At 35.9% G+C, this 14,739-nt stretch overlaps 1 protein-coding gene across 10 annotated transcripts in view; it reads left to right on the top strand.

Moving 5' to 3' along the window:
• FAM184A (family with sequence similarity 184 member A) overlaps positions 1–14,739 on the top strand; it is a 99,483-nt gene that overhangs the window by 52,451 nt on the left and 32,293 nt on the right. For 9 of the 10 annotated variants that reach the window (XR_006733559.1, XM_045544263.1, XM_045544269.1 and 6 more), the window contains exons 7-9: positions 2,757–2,918; positions 5,730–5,851; positions 6,301–6,451. Coding sequence is in view for 9 of the 10 variants with exons in the window: in XM_045544263.1 (XP_045400219.1) it covers positions 2,757–2,918; positions 5,730–5,851; positions 6,301–6,451 (435 nt within the window). In the remaining variant the exon portion in view is untranslated. The remainder of the gene's footprint in view (positions 1–2,756; positions 2,919–5,729; positions 5,852–6,300; positions 6,452–14,739) is intronic. The other variant, XM_045544267.1, reaches the window with a different exon arrangement.

The following is a 14,739-nucleotide window of genomic DNA, read 5'->3' as shown; positions in this document are numbered from 1 at the left end:
TAGATATTCCAGGGAGGAGGTTGGTACTTACTGTATTCCCTCAGTGTGCACATTAATAAGAGGAACCTGACTACTGATCTCTATTGCAAATGACAAAAATCCCAACTCACACTAGACTGAGGAAAAAAGGAAATTTATTGACTCTTGTGACTAAAGGTTACTGTTAGCATTAGGCATGACTAGATTCAGAACTGAAATTGGTGAGCTCAGTTTGTCTTTTTCTCTTAAGTTGGATTTGTTCTCTTTGTGTTTACTTCATGCTTTAGTCATATATTCCCTCAGGTACATGTGCAGCTGGCAAAAAACATTTTCCAGGTACCTTTAAAGTCCTGAGATCACTGTGAATAGATAAGCTTAAACTATATGCCTGCCCTGAACCAATTCCCATTACCAACAGAATGAGGCGGCCTTATCAGTTTATGCTTTGATCAAGCGCTTCATCCTAGAGTTTGAGTTGAATCCTTACTAAGACCACCCAATAGAGATTCTCCAAATGCCAAAAGGAGATTTTGATATTGGGAGACAACAGATGTTTTCCACACGTATCGATTTTTGTTATATTTTAGAAAACAAACTTTAATCAGTCATGTTCATCATTTATTATTTGCTTTTTATATTTTATTACACTTAATTTTGCAGAATTTTAAAGTTTTTGCCTATTTAGATATTCATTATCTCTAATTAGATTCTTAGTTTTTTTAATAGACCCTCTCTTTTAATTCTTTATGTAGTAACTAGAATACTGTTCTTTGTAAATTATTTCATGTATTGCATTTGTATGCATAACTATTACTCATTTGAAAGTTTTCTGGATTGTGGAAGAATATTCTTCTCCATGTTGATAAATTTGATTGTTCTTTCCTTACTGATTGTTACCTAATGTTTATATGTTGCTTTCTAGTTAAAAGAATCTTTTCCTATATATTCTTTTTATTTATTTATTTATTTATTTATTTTGAGACAGAGTCTTGCTTTGTTGCCCGGGCTAGAGTGAGTACCGTGGCGTCAGCCTAGCTCACAGCAACCTCAAACTCCTGGGCTTAAGCGATCCTTCTGCCTCAGCCTCCCAAGTAGCTGGGACTACAGGCATGTGCCACCATGCCCGGCTAATTTTTTCTATTTATTTTTAGTTGTCCAGATGATTTCTTTCTATTTTTAGTCGAGACGGGGTCTCGCTCTTGCTCAGGCTGGTCCTGAACTCCTGACCTCGAGCAATCCACCCGCCTCGGCCTCCCAGAGTGCTAGGATTACAGGCGTGAGCCACCGCGCCCGGCCTATATTCTTGAATTTAATTATCATAGTAACTCCATGAGGGGTGAGTATTATTACTGCTATTTTATATTGGCAGAACATGGACTTGAAACTAGATTTTTTGCTAAGTTCAATACTCTCTCAACTCTTAAAGCTGCTTTCTTTACAGTAATTTATCACTGTAATTCACATTTATGGAAGGCCAGATCAATATAAAAAGCACAGAAGATACAAGTAAGTGATACAGAATAGAGAAAAGGGTCATATATTTTAAACATTATAAGTGAATACTATATAAAGGTATGCCAGTAAATTTTAAAAATTAGGAGAAAAGATGTCTTTGTATGAAAATTTAAGTTTTTAAAATGACTCAAAGTAGTTGAACTACCTGACCAAATCAATTATAACCATGAAAGAAAATAGTCAAACATATATGTAGAGAGATACTAGGCCCAGAAGATTTAATGGATAAATTTTACCAAAATTTCAAGAAACAGGTAATTCTTTTGCCATGAAAATATTTCAGAACACAGAAAAAAATGGGAAACTCTTCAAATCATTTTATGAGGTTAGCAATCCCTTTAGAGACACTAACAAGATAAAATGCTGCCACCACCAGTATTGGTCAGCATATACATGTATCCCCATACACCTGCTCAGAAACAGGACAGGAAGCCTGTGCACCTGGGAAGGGCACTGTGGGTCAGAGAGGGGTTGAAGGAGAATTTTCACCATTTTATTTTTGATGTCTGCATTTACAAAGAGGAATATTCAGGTATTTTTCTTAAATTATCAATTTTAATCTTTATAGAATTTTCATAGGCCTAGCCATTTTGTAAGAACAGAGTTTTTACTTCATAGCATTTTCCTAAATAATTTAAATTATTTTATTTATGGATTTTAGTTCTTATAATTTTAGGGTAGGGATTTGCTTAATCACCAAATTATCTATTAGCTTCTAGTTTGATGAGTATAAATTCAACTCTTAAAGAGTTCATGAGACAAATTTTGTGTGGAAACACAGAAATCATAGCTTATTCTAGTTTATGATACATTTGCCAGCCTATCAATATTGACCTAAATTTATCACCTTTGTAAATAGCAGGAGATATGGACGTAAATGAAATACAAGTGATTCAATTTCAAAGAACGGTTTTAAAAATATTTTTATCTAAATTTTTTTCAATCTTTGATATAATCTTTATCTTGATTTAATTCCTTCTTTTAGGTATCTTATTATATGATAGAACCAGGAATTCTTTTTGTTAAACCAGTAGTTTGAGAGGTATATCCATTTCTTTACGTGGTTGTCACGAAAAAGGGAAATCTTAAATATGGAAGTCTTTTCAAAAAAATCTTTTATTTGAGTCCTTCTTTGAAATTCATCAAGAAATGGTCCAGTCAGTAAAATTACAACTAAAGAAAAAACTGTAAGAAGAAACAGTAAGAGTGTTTTGCAAGTCTATTACAATAAGGTATATTAAAAGCACTTGATTTACTTGCAGATTGGCCGCCTCCAAGATCTGGTAAGGAAAAGTGAACAAGGTCTTGGCTCTGCAGAAGGACTTATTGTGAGTCTTCAGGACTCCCAAGAAAGGCTTCAGAATGAGCTTGACTTGACTAAAGGCAGGCTAAAGGAGACCAAGGATGCTCTACTAAATGTGGAGGTAATTTCCTAATTCTACTGTAATCTAAACATTAGCAAAATAAAAGCATAATTTAGCCAGTTAGCTTAAAGCTATTTAAATATTACATTGTATATAATTAATATATTAGTTCCTAGAGCTACTATAATAAAATACTATAAACTAGACTACTCAAAAACAACAGAAATTTATTCTTTCATAGTTCTGAAGGCTAGAAGTCCAAAATTAAGGTGTTGGCAGGGCCATGCTCCTTCTTAAACCTCTAAGGGAGGATTCTTCCTTGCCTTTTCCAGCTTTTGGTAGCCCTCGGCATTCCTGGTCATTGGGCAGCACAATTTCAATCTCTGCTGTCTGCACATCATCCACCATCTTGAAGGACACCAGTCGTATTGGGTCAGGGCTCACCCTACTCCAGTTTGACATCATCTTCACTAAATACATTTGTACTGACCCTATTTCCAAATATGGTAACATTCTGAGGTACTGGGGGGGTTAGCACTTCAACATATCTTTGAGAGACTCAGTTTAACCCATATCAATTACAATGTGCAGTTCTTTTACTGGTAAGAGTTGGAACTTCCACATATAGCAACTAGGTGCTTCTCTGTGATCTACCTACAAATTTCAGAAACACTCTGCCTTTTCCCTTCCATTCATTCTTATGAAGCACAGCAAAGATTTAGACAGCCTTAGACACTAGAGAAAAGAATCCATAAAACTGAGGGGATAGCAGCCAGGGAGTTTTTCTTAAACTTTTCCTTCAAAGAGGTGATTTAGAGTATAGGCTCTGAGTCTGAGTTGGTTGTATGTGAATTCTGGATCTAACACTTAGTGTGAAACTTTGGGCAAAGCCTCAGTTTCCTCATCTGCACAATGAAGGAGGGGTGGGGGATAACAATACACTTCACACTGTTATTGTAATAATTAAATTAGATAAGCCATTTACAGCACAGTGCTTAACAAAATAGTGAGCATTCAGTAAATGTTGCCCTTTATTAATATTATTTCAAATTTTATTTTTAAGCTTAGAATTGGTGACATTTCAAAAGCATGTAAACAAGAACACTTTAGTGGGTGTACCTTGTATATGTAATTTTATTCATCTCTTGTCTGAAATATAATTATATTCTATGTACATTGAATACTTATTACATTCTATTTTTAAACTCTGTGACAAAATGTATTATTTCATTTTCATTGAATCATCTTTTCCTTCTATTTACCTTTCTCCAATGGCTATGTGATGTGACAGTGTTAATATAAAACACGGTGTTGGATAGTGGTGAAATCTGGGAAAATAGAAAAAAGTACATAAGTATAAAATAAGTAATAGGTTGGAATTTAGAGCTAGTATAATACACAACTTGATATATTTAATTTACGTGATTGCCGTATATATTGATTCTGACCTTGATGTTCTGTGGCGTAAAGCTAAGCTGGAGGACCAGACTTTACGAAGAGGGTTTTTTCCATTGCCAAATATAAAAGGTGGATGAAGTTTTAAGGTAGCAAAAATGTATTTAAAAATAAATAGTTGAAATATTTCTAACAAATGTTAGTTGAATATAGGTTGTATTTATATGGTATCATGGAACTCCTATGTCTCTTGCCTTGGTGTATCCCCAGTTCCTGGCTTTAGTGTATTTTGTCCTGGTTACATTTTCCTCTGACTGTCTTGGCACTGAGAATTAAACTTATGGATTCAGTTTCATTTCTTTTGGGTCCTTTTTCATATTTAATTGTTCTTCTATCAAATAGTAGAAAATAAAAATGTTAAGCAAAATGCTATCAGCTGTTCATTTTCTGTCTGCTTGACAGTTTTAATTGAGAAAATATAGGTGCTACATCATGGTTTACCACAACTTTGTGTAGGCTGCTTAAGAGCAAGTGTTCTCCTGTACCTCTTTTCCTCAAACCCCACCACAATAATGTCTAACAAAGTCCTTTGCATTGAGTAAAAGGAATACTTTTTAAGTAATCTCCTTCATTTAATGTTACCTTCGGTGAGAAAAAACAGTTACTAGAGGCAGAGCACTCAGTGAAGGGAACAGCTGACTAGGATGACTGCATTTAATTTTCAACGCTTACGGCTTCAACACTGGCTTGCGTCTTTCCCGTTCATTTGAATACACCCCTCAAAACTGCTGCACCATGTGCTCTTGGCAAGGGGTGATCCAGAAAGGATTATCATCTGTTCCTCTTCTGCCTTGTACCCCAAGAGCAACTGCAGGGGCCAGTGGCTGCTAGTGTTGTCCAAACAGGTCACCGGCAGCCCTAGGCTCCAGAGTACCGCTTGATTTATACTCGTCTACAGGGATTTTGTATGTATCGGATCACATTACCATAACACCGAACACGTGGACTGCTCATTTGAAGTTACATAATAGTAGGCTAAATACTACAGAATTATTTTAATCATGCCATGGGGTAGTACAGCTATAATACTTAAGTTTTGAATAAATAGCATACTTTTGAATGTGATACAAGTGAATTTGAATAACATATCTATGTAATGTGTAAATATGTGAAAATAATTGGATAATCAGTCCATTGTTAGATACTTACGATATGGAAGGCTTAATTAAGATGATTAATGCTGACTTTAAAGTATTTAAATACCTTTGTTATATTATAAGCCTGAATAAAATACAGTCCGGGCAATGAGATTTAAAATATAAAATGTTTTATATATTTTTTGTCATAGAGAGCATTACCAATTATTGTGCTAGAAGAATTTAAAAGTTATAATACAAGCACTCTACTTATTTGAAATAACCAGCAGTGTCTTTGCTTTTTAAGACTAGTCTTCATTGAAAAGTTTTTATTCTTCAGGGTGAGCTAGAACAAGAAAGGCAACAGCATGAAGAAACACTTGCAACCATGAAAGAAGAAGAGAAGCTCAGAGTGGACAAAATGGCCCATGACTTAGAAATCAAGTGGACTGAAAATCTTAGGTATGCTTTTTACTCTGTTATGTAATCTCATCAATACAGATAGGCAAGAACATTTTTCTCTTGTATGGCTCATGTTGTCACATTATTAAAGATACAGTAGCAGTATTTTAAATGCAGTTTTTCCATGATTAAATGCAGAGAAATTGGAATTCTTTTTTTTTCCTGGTTTCATTTACTTGAATATAAAATAGGCAGAGAACTAACCTGAAGTCAGAAGACTTATTTGTTCTAGTACCTATTCTGCCATTAATAAATTGGTATATCAATGATCTTGTGTAAGTTACCAATTTACCTTATAGTTCTTAACTATAAAATAATCTACTTTTACTCAGAGTCACAGACTTTTATAGAGAATTAATTGAGTGCTTAGGAAACCTGTCAATGACTATACTACAGTTACTGAGAGAAATAATTCTCTTTATAAAGTAAATGCATTTATTTTATTTTAGACAGGAGTGTTCTAAACTTCGTGAAGAGTTAAGGCTTCAACATGAAGAGGATAAGAAGTCAGCGATGTCTCAACTTTTGCAATTAAAAGAGCGAGAGAAAAATGCAGCTAGAGATTCATGGCAGAAGAAAGTAGAAGATCTTTTAAACCAGGTAATTAGTCATGTGTACATTATGAAGATTCATTTTCCTTGACGTTCTCATGTAAGAAAATATTGTAAAACATTCTATGTTAATTCATGGTATTTTGTTATTTTTCATAGGAAAACTTAAGATTTTAAAAATATATAAAATCAGGGAGACATATTCATAAACTTATGAAGGATTGGGCTAAATTATTGTTATATATGCAGTCCTAAATACTGAAGAAGAATTTATAACTTTATAGTTTGATATTTGAACTGAACTTGTCCGCGATATTAAATGGGAAAGTTAGCTATTTTTTGAAAGTATAAAATCTTTTTTCGGCCGGGCGCAGTGGCTCACACTTGTAATCGTAGCACTTGGGAGGCCGAGGCGGGTGGATCGTTTGAACTCAGGAGTTCGAGACCAGCCTGAGCAAGAGCGAGACCCCGTCTCTACTAAAACTAGAAAGAAATTATATGGACAACTAAATCTATATAGAAAAAATTAGCCGGGCATGGTGGCACATGCCTGTAGTCCCAGCTACTTGGGAGGCTGAGGCAGGAGGATCGCTTGAGCCCAGGAGTTTGAGGTTGCTGTGAGCTAGGCTGACACCACGGCACTCACTCTAGCCCAGGCAACACAATGAGACTCTGTCTCAAAAAAAAAAAAAATCTTTTTTCAAGCCATTAGATACCATTTGGGCAACAGAAGGTAAAATTTATTAAATGTATCCTGATTACCTAAAACCACTTACCAAAAATGAGCAGTTTACTTCTTCCTCACCAGTGGGATATTGCCCTTTATGCTTCAAAATGCTTTAATAAAGCCCCTTGGAGAGAGTATTACATAAACAAAAGGTGATGATATTCCTAAATCTATCTTTTTATGTCATGCTCACCTATTTCCAGAACATTTATAGCTATAATGAAAAGAATTTGCACATTTTTACTCATTTTCACAACTTCTAAATTTATGAATTCTTAGCATTCTCCTGCAAAGCCAATAATTAAATAGGGCTGACTGTGAGTCACCAGTTGATAAGCAAGTACAGAACTTGGACAAGCAGCAGCTCAGTAATTTAGCGCTAGAAATCCACTATTATCTTTCTATTTGTGAGCATGATGAATTTCAAAATAAACAAGATAGGCTTTTTGTAAGATGATTTGTATGTATAGGTACATATATGCAGTGTCCTTCAAAAGCCAGATGCAGTGTAGTTTCAGCTACTTTAGAGGCTGAGGTGGGAAGATCATTTGAGCCCAGGTGTTCAAATAAATCTAGCCTGGGCAATAGAGTAAGACGATCTGTCTCAAAAATAAATAAATAAATAAAAATAATACTAATAATACTTGGGGCTGGGGCCTGCCAATTTATGTCTGGTATTTCATAATAATTTATAATGTTACTCTGAAAAGGGACAATACATATGTTTGCACGCGCATGCGTACACACACACACATAGAGGAGTTTTTGTGAATCATTTGAAGCCTTTGAAACACAGACAAAAATAAGAACAAGGAGGGTAGTAGCTCATGCCTATAATCCCAGCACTTTGGGAGGCCATGGCAGGCAGATCACTTGAGGCTAAGAGTTGGAGATCAGTCTAGGTAACATCGTGAGACCCCATTCCTACAAAATATCAAAAATATTATCCATACTTGGTGGTACAGGGAAACAGCTCTTACTAGAAGTTGGATACCGCTGTTTGCATGCACTTACTTTACATTTTACCTAGGTACTGAGAAGAACAGATTTTACTGGGTAGAATGGTACTAATCCTAAATTCCTAGAAGTCTGCCTGGTTTTTCAACAAGAAAGTGTTGACCATAGACACTTTTTGGCTAGGTTTGCTCTGTAAAGTGGGCCCGCCACTTCTCCCACTGATTTTCTATTAAATTATTTTGTTATTCCTTTAATCTCTCATATTAGAATGTCAGATTTCATCCTTGCTTCTCTGATTTTTCTTTTCTTTTCCTTTGGATGTCTATTCAGCAATGTTCATTCCTGAGAGGACTTAATGCTTTGCATCTTGTGGTTCTGTGTATCACAGAATAAGTTATTACATATTAGTTCCAGTTTTTGCCAGCTCTACAGGGAGATTTTTTAATCAGTTTTCAAATAGTAAATATAAATATCAAGATAACCAGGAATTAATTGGCTCCAAAGGTAAAACTATTCTGTGATGCTCCATGTTATCAAGCCATTTCCAAGACTGTAATATCTTCCTTTCTTCCCACTTCTAAAATGAATCAGGTATACACATTACTATAGATAAACTAGCAGATAGCTGTTATACTCCAGGATTTCACTGAGAATGCAAGAGAAACCATAAAGGAACAAATCATGTGATTTGATGGACTACTTTGGGAAAGGAGAAGAAAATGTTAAAGTTGACTTGGGATTTGAGCAGGGTAATGAAAAGGAGACCATCATCTGAGTCAAGGGAGTAGAATGAGCTACTCGTTTGGGGTGAGGTAGGGAGCAGTGGGGAGTCAAGAGGGTAAATTTTGTTTTAGATATATTGATTTTGTAAGCACAGATGGTATTTCAGAATTTTTCACACTCAGTAAGAAAGAACAATGACTAGCATAAGAAATAGAGCATTACAATAAGTGCTCGTGATCAAGAGCAATTGGAAGGCCAATTTCATTAAGGTTTATTGCAGACTGCTTTCTGGTTTGTATGGTGCCGTCCAGGATGGTGGCTACTACCCACATATGGTTGCTGAGCACTTGAACGATTTGTCCAAACTGAGATATAAGTGTAAAATATACACTGGCTTTCAAAACCCTGGTACAAAAAAAAGAATATGGAATGTCTTACTACCAGTTTTTATATAATTACATGTTAAAATGATAGTGTTTTAGAAATACTGGCTTAAATATATGACCAATATAAATTTGTCTCATCTTTTTGCTTTTTTTAATAGTGGTTACCAAAAAAATTTAAATTACACACATGGCTCTTGTTTGTGCCTTTCAATTATATTTCAATTATACAGCACTGGTCTAGACTATCTAGATCACGAAACTATTGGGTAAATTTGACGTTAGAACTCAATACTCTTTCTGCCGCTCCTTGTCTTAGCTTTAAATTAAGTTTTATGTTAGCAAGGAAAGTATTCTCTTTTAGAAATTGTATTTCTGCCTATCGGAAAAAAATTATATTTTCATCAGTTTTTATGTACCTTTTCTTAAGTCCTTACCTTTTTAAATGAGTAACAGCGCTGCCTTTTAATGGAAGAATAGGTGGAAGTAGATTCTGAGGAAGAGAGAATAGCAAGAGCCCTGGAATAATCGTCTGTTTCTAAGATAGTCAGCGACCTTGACAGATGCCTGAGCACTGACAGCAGGGAGGCTGGCCCTCAAGGTTCTGACTCCTCTCCCTAGACATCAGGAGAGCAGGAAACCATGTAAAACGAACATCAGATCCATCCTGAGCCCTGGGAAAGAGGTGGCTGACGTAAGGGAAGTCAAAGGAAAAAGAAGCAGAAAGAGTGAAGAGAAATAGTATATGGAGAAAAGAGAGAAGCCAGAGAAAAGAGAGTGGGAATAGCTGGCATGACCTGATTTTGCTTTCTCAGAAAATATGGAATGGAATTAAAAACTAGCAAAAACCAAAATTCATCATTCCTCATTCTTCCTACTTCAGTTCCTGTATTCAAAGTTAATTTGTGATATTTTCTTTAGTAAATATGGAAGTTTGTCTTTAATTTCTCTTTCGTCAAAAAAAATTAATGACATTATTACTTCAGGTACATTATATCCTCTTTTTATCAGCCTCATGTGATTAGCATTCCTCCTCTTGAGATTTTTTTTCCCTCTTCTTGAGTTTTTTCGTTCTAAGATAAGCAGTACTAAATTGTTTTCTGAATTAGTCTAGAAGTATTTCATTATTAAGTAATATTTAATTTTCTTTTTCCTACCCAAATCTCCCTTTTAAGTTCGTCCAGTTCTTAAATTGGCACCTTTAGGAGAAGAGAGTGACAAGATGGAGCTATGAAATCTATACCTAGCTTTAAAAGAGAAGTAGTATTTAAAATACTAGGCAGTTACTAACTAGTACTGGGCAAGTCTTGTTCTGCAGAACACTGTAGTGACACCTGCGATGACATGCAGAAGAGCTTGCATACAGTTGGTGACTTCAGAGGTGCTAAGGCCCAGGACACACTTGAAAAATACTTATGAACATTTAGATAGCATTATACTAACAATTCAGCTCAATCTGTTTCTGTTTCATGTAACAAGATACTAAAAAGAATTAAAATATTTTGGATCTGAAAGGGTTCAGTGGTCGTGTGATTGTAAAGTTATTTAAGACTGAGTCTTTGAGAAAAGTGTTAAGAATAACCTAACATATTAGCTTGTTTCCACCTTAGTTCCATTCATATGCATGAAATTCATGTTGTTATTATTATTTTAGTTTCAATATCAAACAATGGTTTGTGACTTATTTTTTTGTTTTGAGAGACTTATTAAAGCTGTGAATCCCACTTCTAAATCTTAGATTTGTTGGTTGCTTTCTTTTAGTAGTATAGTTTAAATTAACATTAGAAAAAGATTTTATGCAATTTGCTTTAAGAAGTTATAGTATTATATATTGAATGTTGAATTTGGAATTTTTTTAAGCTTTGACATATTTTACTTGAATTGCAGTATAAGATTAATATTGGTATTGGTTCAAGAAAGTTAGAAATTTGAGAAACGATGCATCTTTCGTCAGTAATGCGAGTTTTACTCTATTGCTTGAGATTTTTTATTCAAACTAGAATTGGAACTCGAGCAATAACCATTATGAAAACTTGTGGATATATGTATATGGCATGTCATCTACACATCAAGCATTAGTAGTGCTTTTTATTAAGCCCTATGGCAATGTGGAACCTTTGATTACACAATAGTATGGTGATTCTGATATAATTAGTTTTCTGGGTATTTCCTATTTCCCACTTCCAACATTCAGTATGGTTTTAGAGGCTCTTTGTGATAGCCCTTGGGCTTTTTAAGTGGCTCTAGTCTTGGCCCACATCACTTCCATGTTTATTTAAAGAAAATTTCTAGGTGTTGAAATCAGGGTGTAAGGAATTACTTTTGTATCTACTTTCATACATTCATCCATTTATTCAATCAAAATTGAGTGCCTCAGGTATGCCAAGCTCTGTGCCAGACTAGCAATGAGGTCAGAATGATCTTTGCCTTCCTGGTGCTTGCAGCCTAGGTAGGAAAGCAGGTATTAGATTACAGCTGTGGTAAACAATCATGTGTAACAGGGAGACCTAACATAGTCCGGGAACTTGGGGAAGGCTTCTCTGACTGTGGGATTCCTCACCTGAGATTTGAAAGGGAAGGAACCAGGCCAAGAGAAGAACAGCATTCCGAGCGAGGGCAGGAGCAGTGCTGTAAAGGCCTCAGGCAGCTCCTAACACCTGAAGAGAAGAGAGTTGGGAATCTGGGAGGTTGGCAGGTCAGACCATGGCAGGCCTTGTTGCATTGTTAGGGATTTGGAATTGTATCCAAAGAGCAATCAGGAGCTATTGAAGGGCTTTAGTCAGAAGTATGAAATATTCAAATATTGTGATTCCAAAACCCTGGCTGCAATATGGAAAATAGATTAGGGTAGAACAAATAGGTGCCAATCAAAGAACATTGCTGCCGTCTTAGCAGCCTTTCTGTGCTGAGATTTATATTTTCTGGACAAATGTTTAATATAGTTAGTATACTCATTAGTTCATTTCCCTGAGAGTATACATTTCTAAATCTTAGAATCTGTTGATTTTTGTCAACAGGATTTCTTTATGAGATATACATATATATATTTTTCCCTCTAAATAACTTATTTCTTTTTAGTTTTCCAGAATTTTCTTTACTGCTTCTGTTATTATTGAGGAGGGGAGAAGTAAGGTAGAGAGTAGCAAAAACTAAATATTAAAAGTTCTTAGCATTCATTGAGTCTTTGAATAAACATTTATTAACCATTTACTCTGTGCCAGGAACCAAGTTAGGCACTTGGATGCAAAATATGAGTAAGACAGGTTCTCTGCCTCTAAAAGCTTACAGTTTGATGGGTTTCAATATTTATATAATACTATGTTTGCAAATTGCAAACATGTAAAACCTTGACCTATTTTCTAAATGAATAAAATGAGGTTTAGCATGATGAGATAACTCCTAAGAGCATTGTTTTTTATGTACAAAGTGCTAAATTTCTAAATGCAGCAACTTTTTTTAGTTTTTAATTTTTTTCCTCATTTGTCTGAAAGTCTGATTTTATTCATCCTTCAAGAACGGAAATGGAACATATTCAGTAAACCTTCTTGGTGAAAGTCTGAGTGCTCTCAGTCAGTTGAAGAGGAGCTCTTAAGGCCCTTTTCACTCATCTCAAAAATTAACAAGATGTTTAAGGTGCTTTAAAACAAGTTGACTATTATATAGGGCATCAGTTTTTGTTAACATGGATCTTGCTCATATACAATGCTTTCCAAATAATATTTTTGCATACATATTTTTAGTTTGTCTAGTATTCCTTCAAGCAGACATTTATGGTGTCTTAGCTTGAGCTGCTATAACAGCAGGCCACAGACTGGGTGGCTTATAAACAATAGTAATTTATTTCTCGTGTTTCTGGAGGCTGGGAAGTCCAAGATCAAAATGCCAAAAGATTTCATGTGTGGTGAGGGTCTACCTCATAGTTCATAGACAGCTGTCTTCTCACTGCATTCTCATGTGGCAGAAGGGCTAAGGGAGCTCTCTGGGGTCTCTTTTATAAGGGCTTCACCCTCTGACATAATCACCTATCAAAGGCCCCACTTCCTAATACCGTCACATTCGGGGTTAGGAGTTCAACATATGAATTTTGAGGGGGCACTAACATTCATTCTATAACATTCCACCCCGGGGCCCCCTCAAGTTTATGTCTTCTTCACATGTAAAATATTAATACATTCATTACAACTCCAAAAGTCTTGTCTTGTTCCAGCTTCAACTCTAAAGTCTAAAATCCAAAGTCTCATCTAAATAGCATCTAAATCAAATATGGATGAGACTCAGACAAATGGCTCTCCAGCCGCAAACCTGTGAAACCAAACAAATTTTGTGCTTCCAAAGTACAGTGCCAGGACATGCATGGGATCAACAATTCCATTCAAAAAGGGAGAAACAGAAAAGAAGAAAGGGGTAACAGATCCCAAGTAAGTTCAAAGTACAAAGCAAACTTCGTGAGATCTTAAGGCTTGAGAATAATCCTTTTGGCTCAACTCTCTGTTCTCCAGGCCCACTGGGGCAGAGGTCCTACCTTCCAGAATCACTGGGGGAAGCATCCCACCTTGTGGGCCCTCTAGATTGGCAGTTCTGCCCCTGCAGCTTTGCCAGGCAGTGGTTGGATCCACAAGGCTCCAGGTGGTCCTGCCTTCACAACTTTGGGTGGCCACTCACTCACTGCTTAGGATAGAGACTTTCTGGGCTGTGGAAAGTGAGGCAGTGGTCCCCCTGTTTGAAACTGAGCAGGCAGCCCTACGATCTCTGAATCATCTTAAGGGTCATTCTTCCCATGTCTTAAAGAACAGTGCCTGGCATCTGTTGAGTTAGCTGACTAGGCCCCTCATTCACTCCCATACCAATCACCTTATTAGACAGATGCTTGGCCACACCCTTATTGTTCTCTTCTGAACATACTTTTTTATTTTTTGTAATATGGATAGACTAAGAATTTTCCAAATTTTTAAGTTCTAATTCCTTTTTGTTTAACAATTCCTCTTTAAGTCATTTCTATCCTCTTGCATTTTACTATAAGCAGTCAGTAGGAGCCAAGCCACACCTTCAATACTTTGCTTAGAAATCACTTCAGCTAAATACCAATTTTATTGTTTACAAGCTCTACCTTCCATAAAACACTAGTACACAAACATTATTCAGGCAGGTTCTTTGCCAGTTTATAGCAAGGGTCACCTGTCTTCCAATTTCCATTAACATGTTTCTCATTTCCATCTGAGACCTTATCCCAGTGGCCTTCACCACCTATATCTATTTCTACCAACATTCTTTTTAGGATTCCTTAGGTGTTCTCTAAGAAGATTGAGGCTTTCTCTACACCTGCATTCTTTCTGAGCTCTCACCAGAATTGCCTTTAAAGATCAGTTCACAGCACTGTAGGCTTTTTCTAGCATGCACCTCAGAACTCCTCCAGCTTCTATCCATTACCTAGCTCCAAGCAGCTTCCATATTTTTAGATATTTGTTACAGCAGCACCCCCACCTGGTATCCATTTCCTGTTCCAGCTTCGGCTTCAATAACAATACCATAAACTAGTCTGCTTATAAA

This window comes from Lemur catta, chromosome 2 (assembly GCF_020740605.2).
Source record: "Lemur catta isolate mLemCat1 chromosome 2, mLemCat1.pri, whole genome shotgun sequence".
In the NCBI taxonomy this organism is placed as follows: domain Eukaryota; kingdom Metazoa; phylum Chordata; class Mammalia; order Primates; family Lemuridae; genus Lemur; species Lemur catta.
Note: the sequence above shows the minus strand (reverse complement) of the source record. Positions and strands in the feature narration are given on the sequence as shown.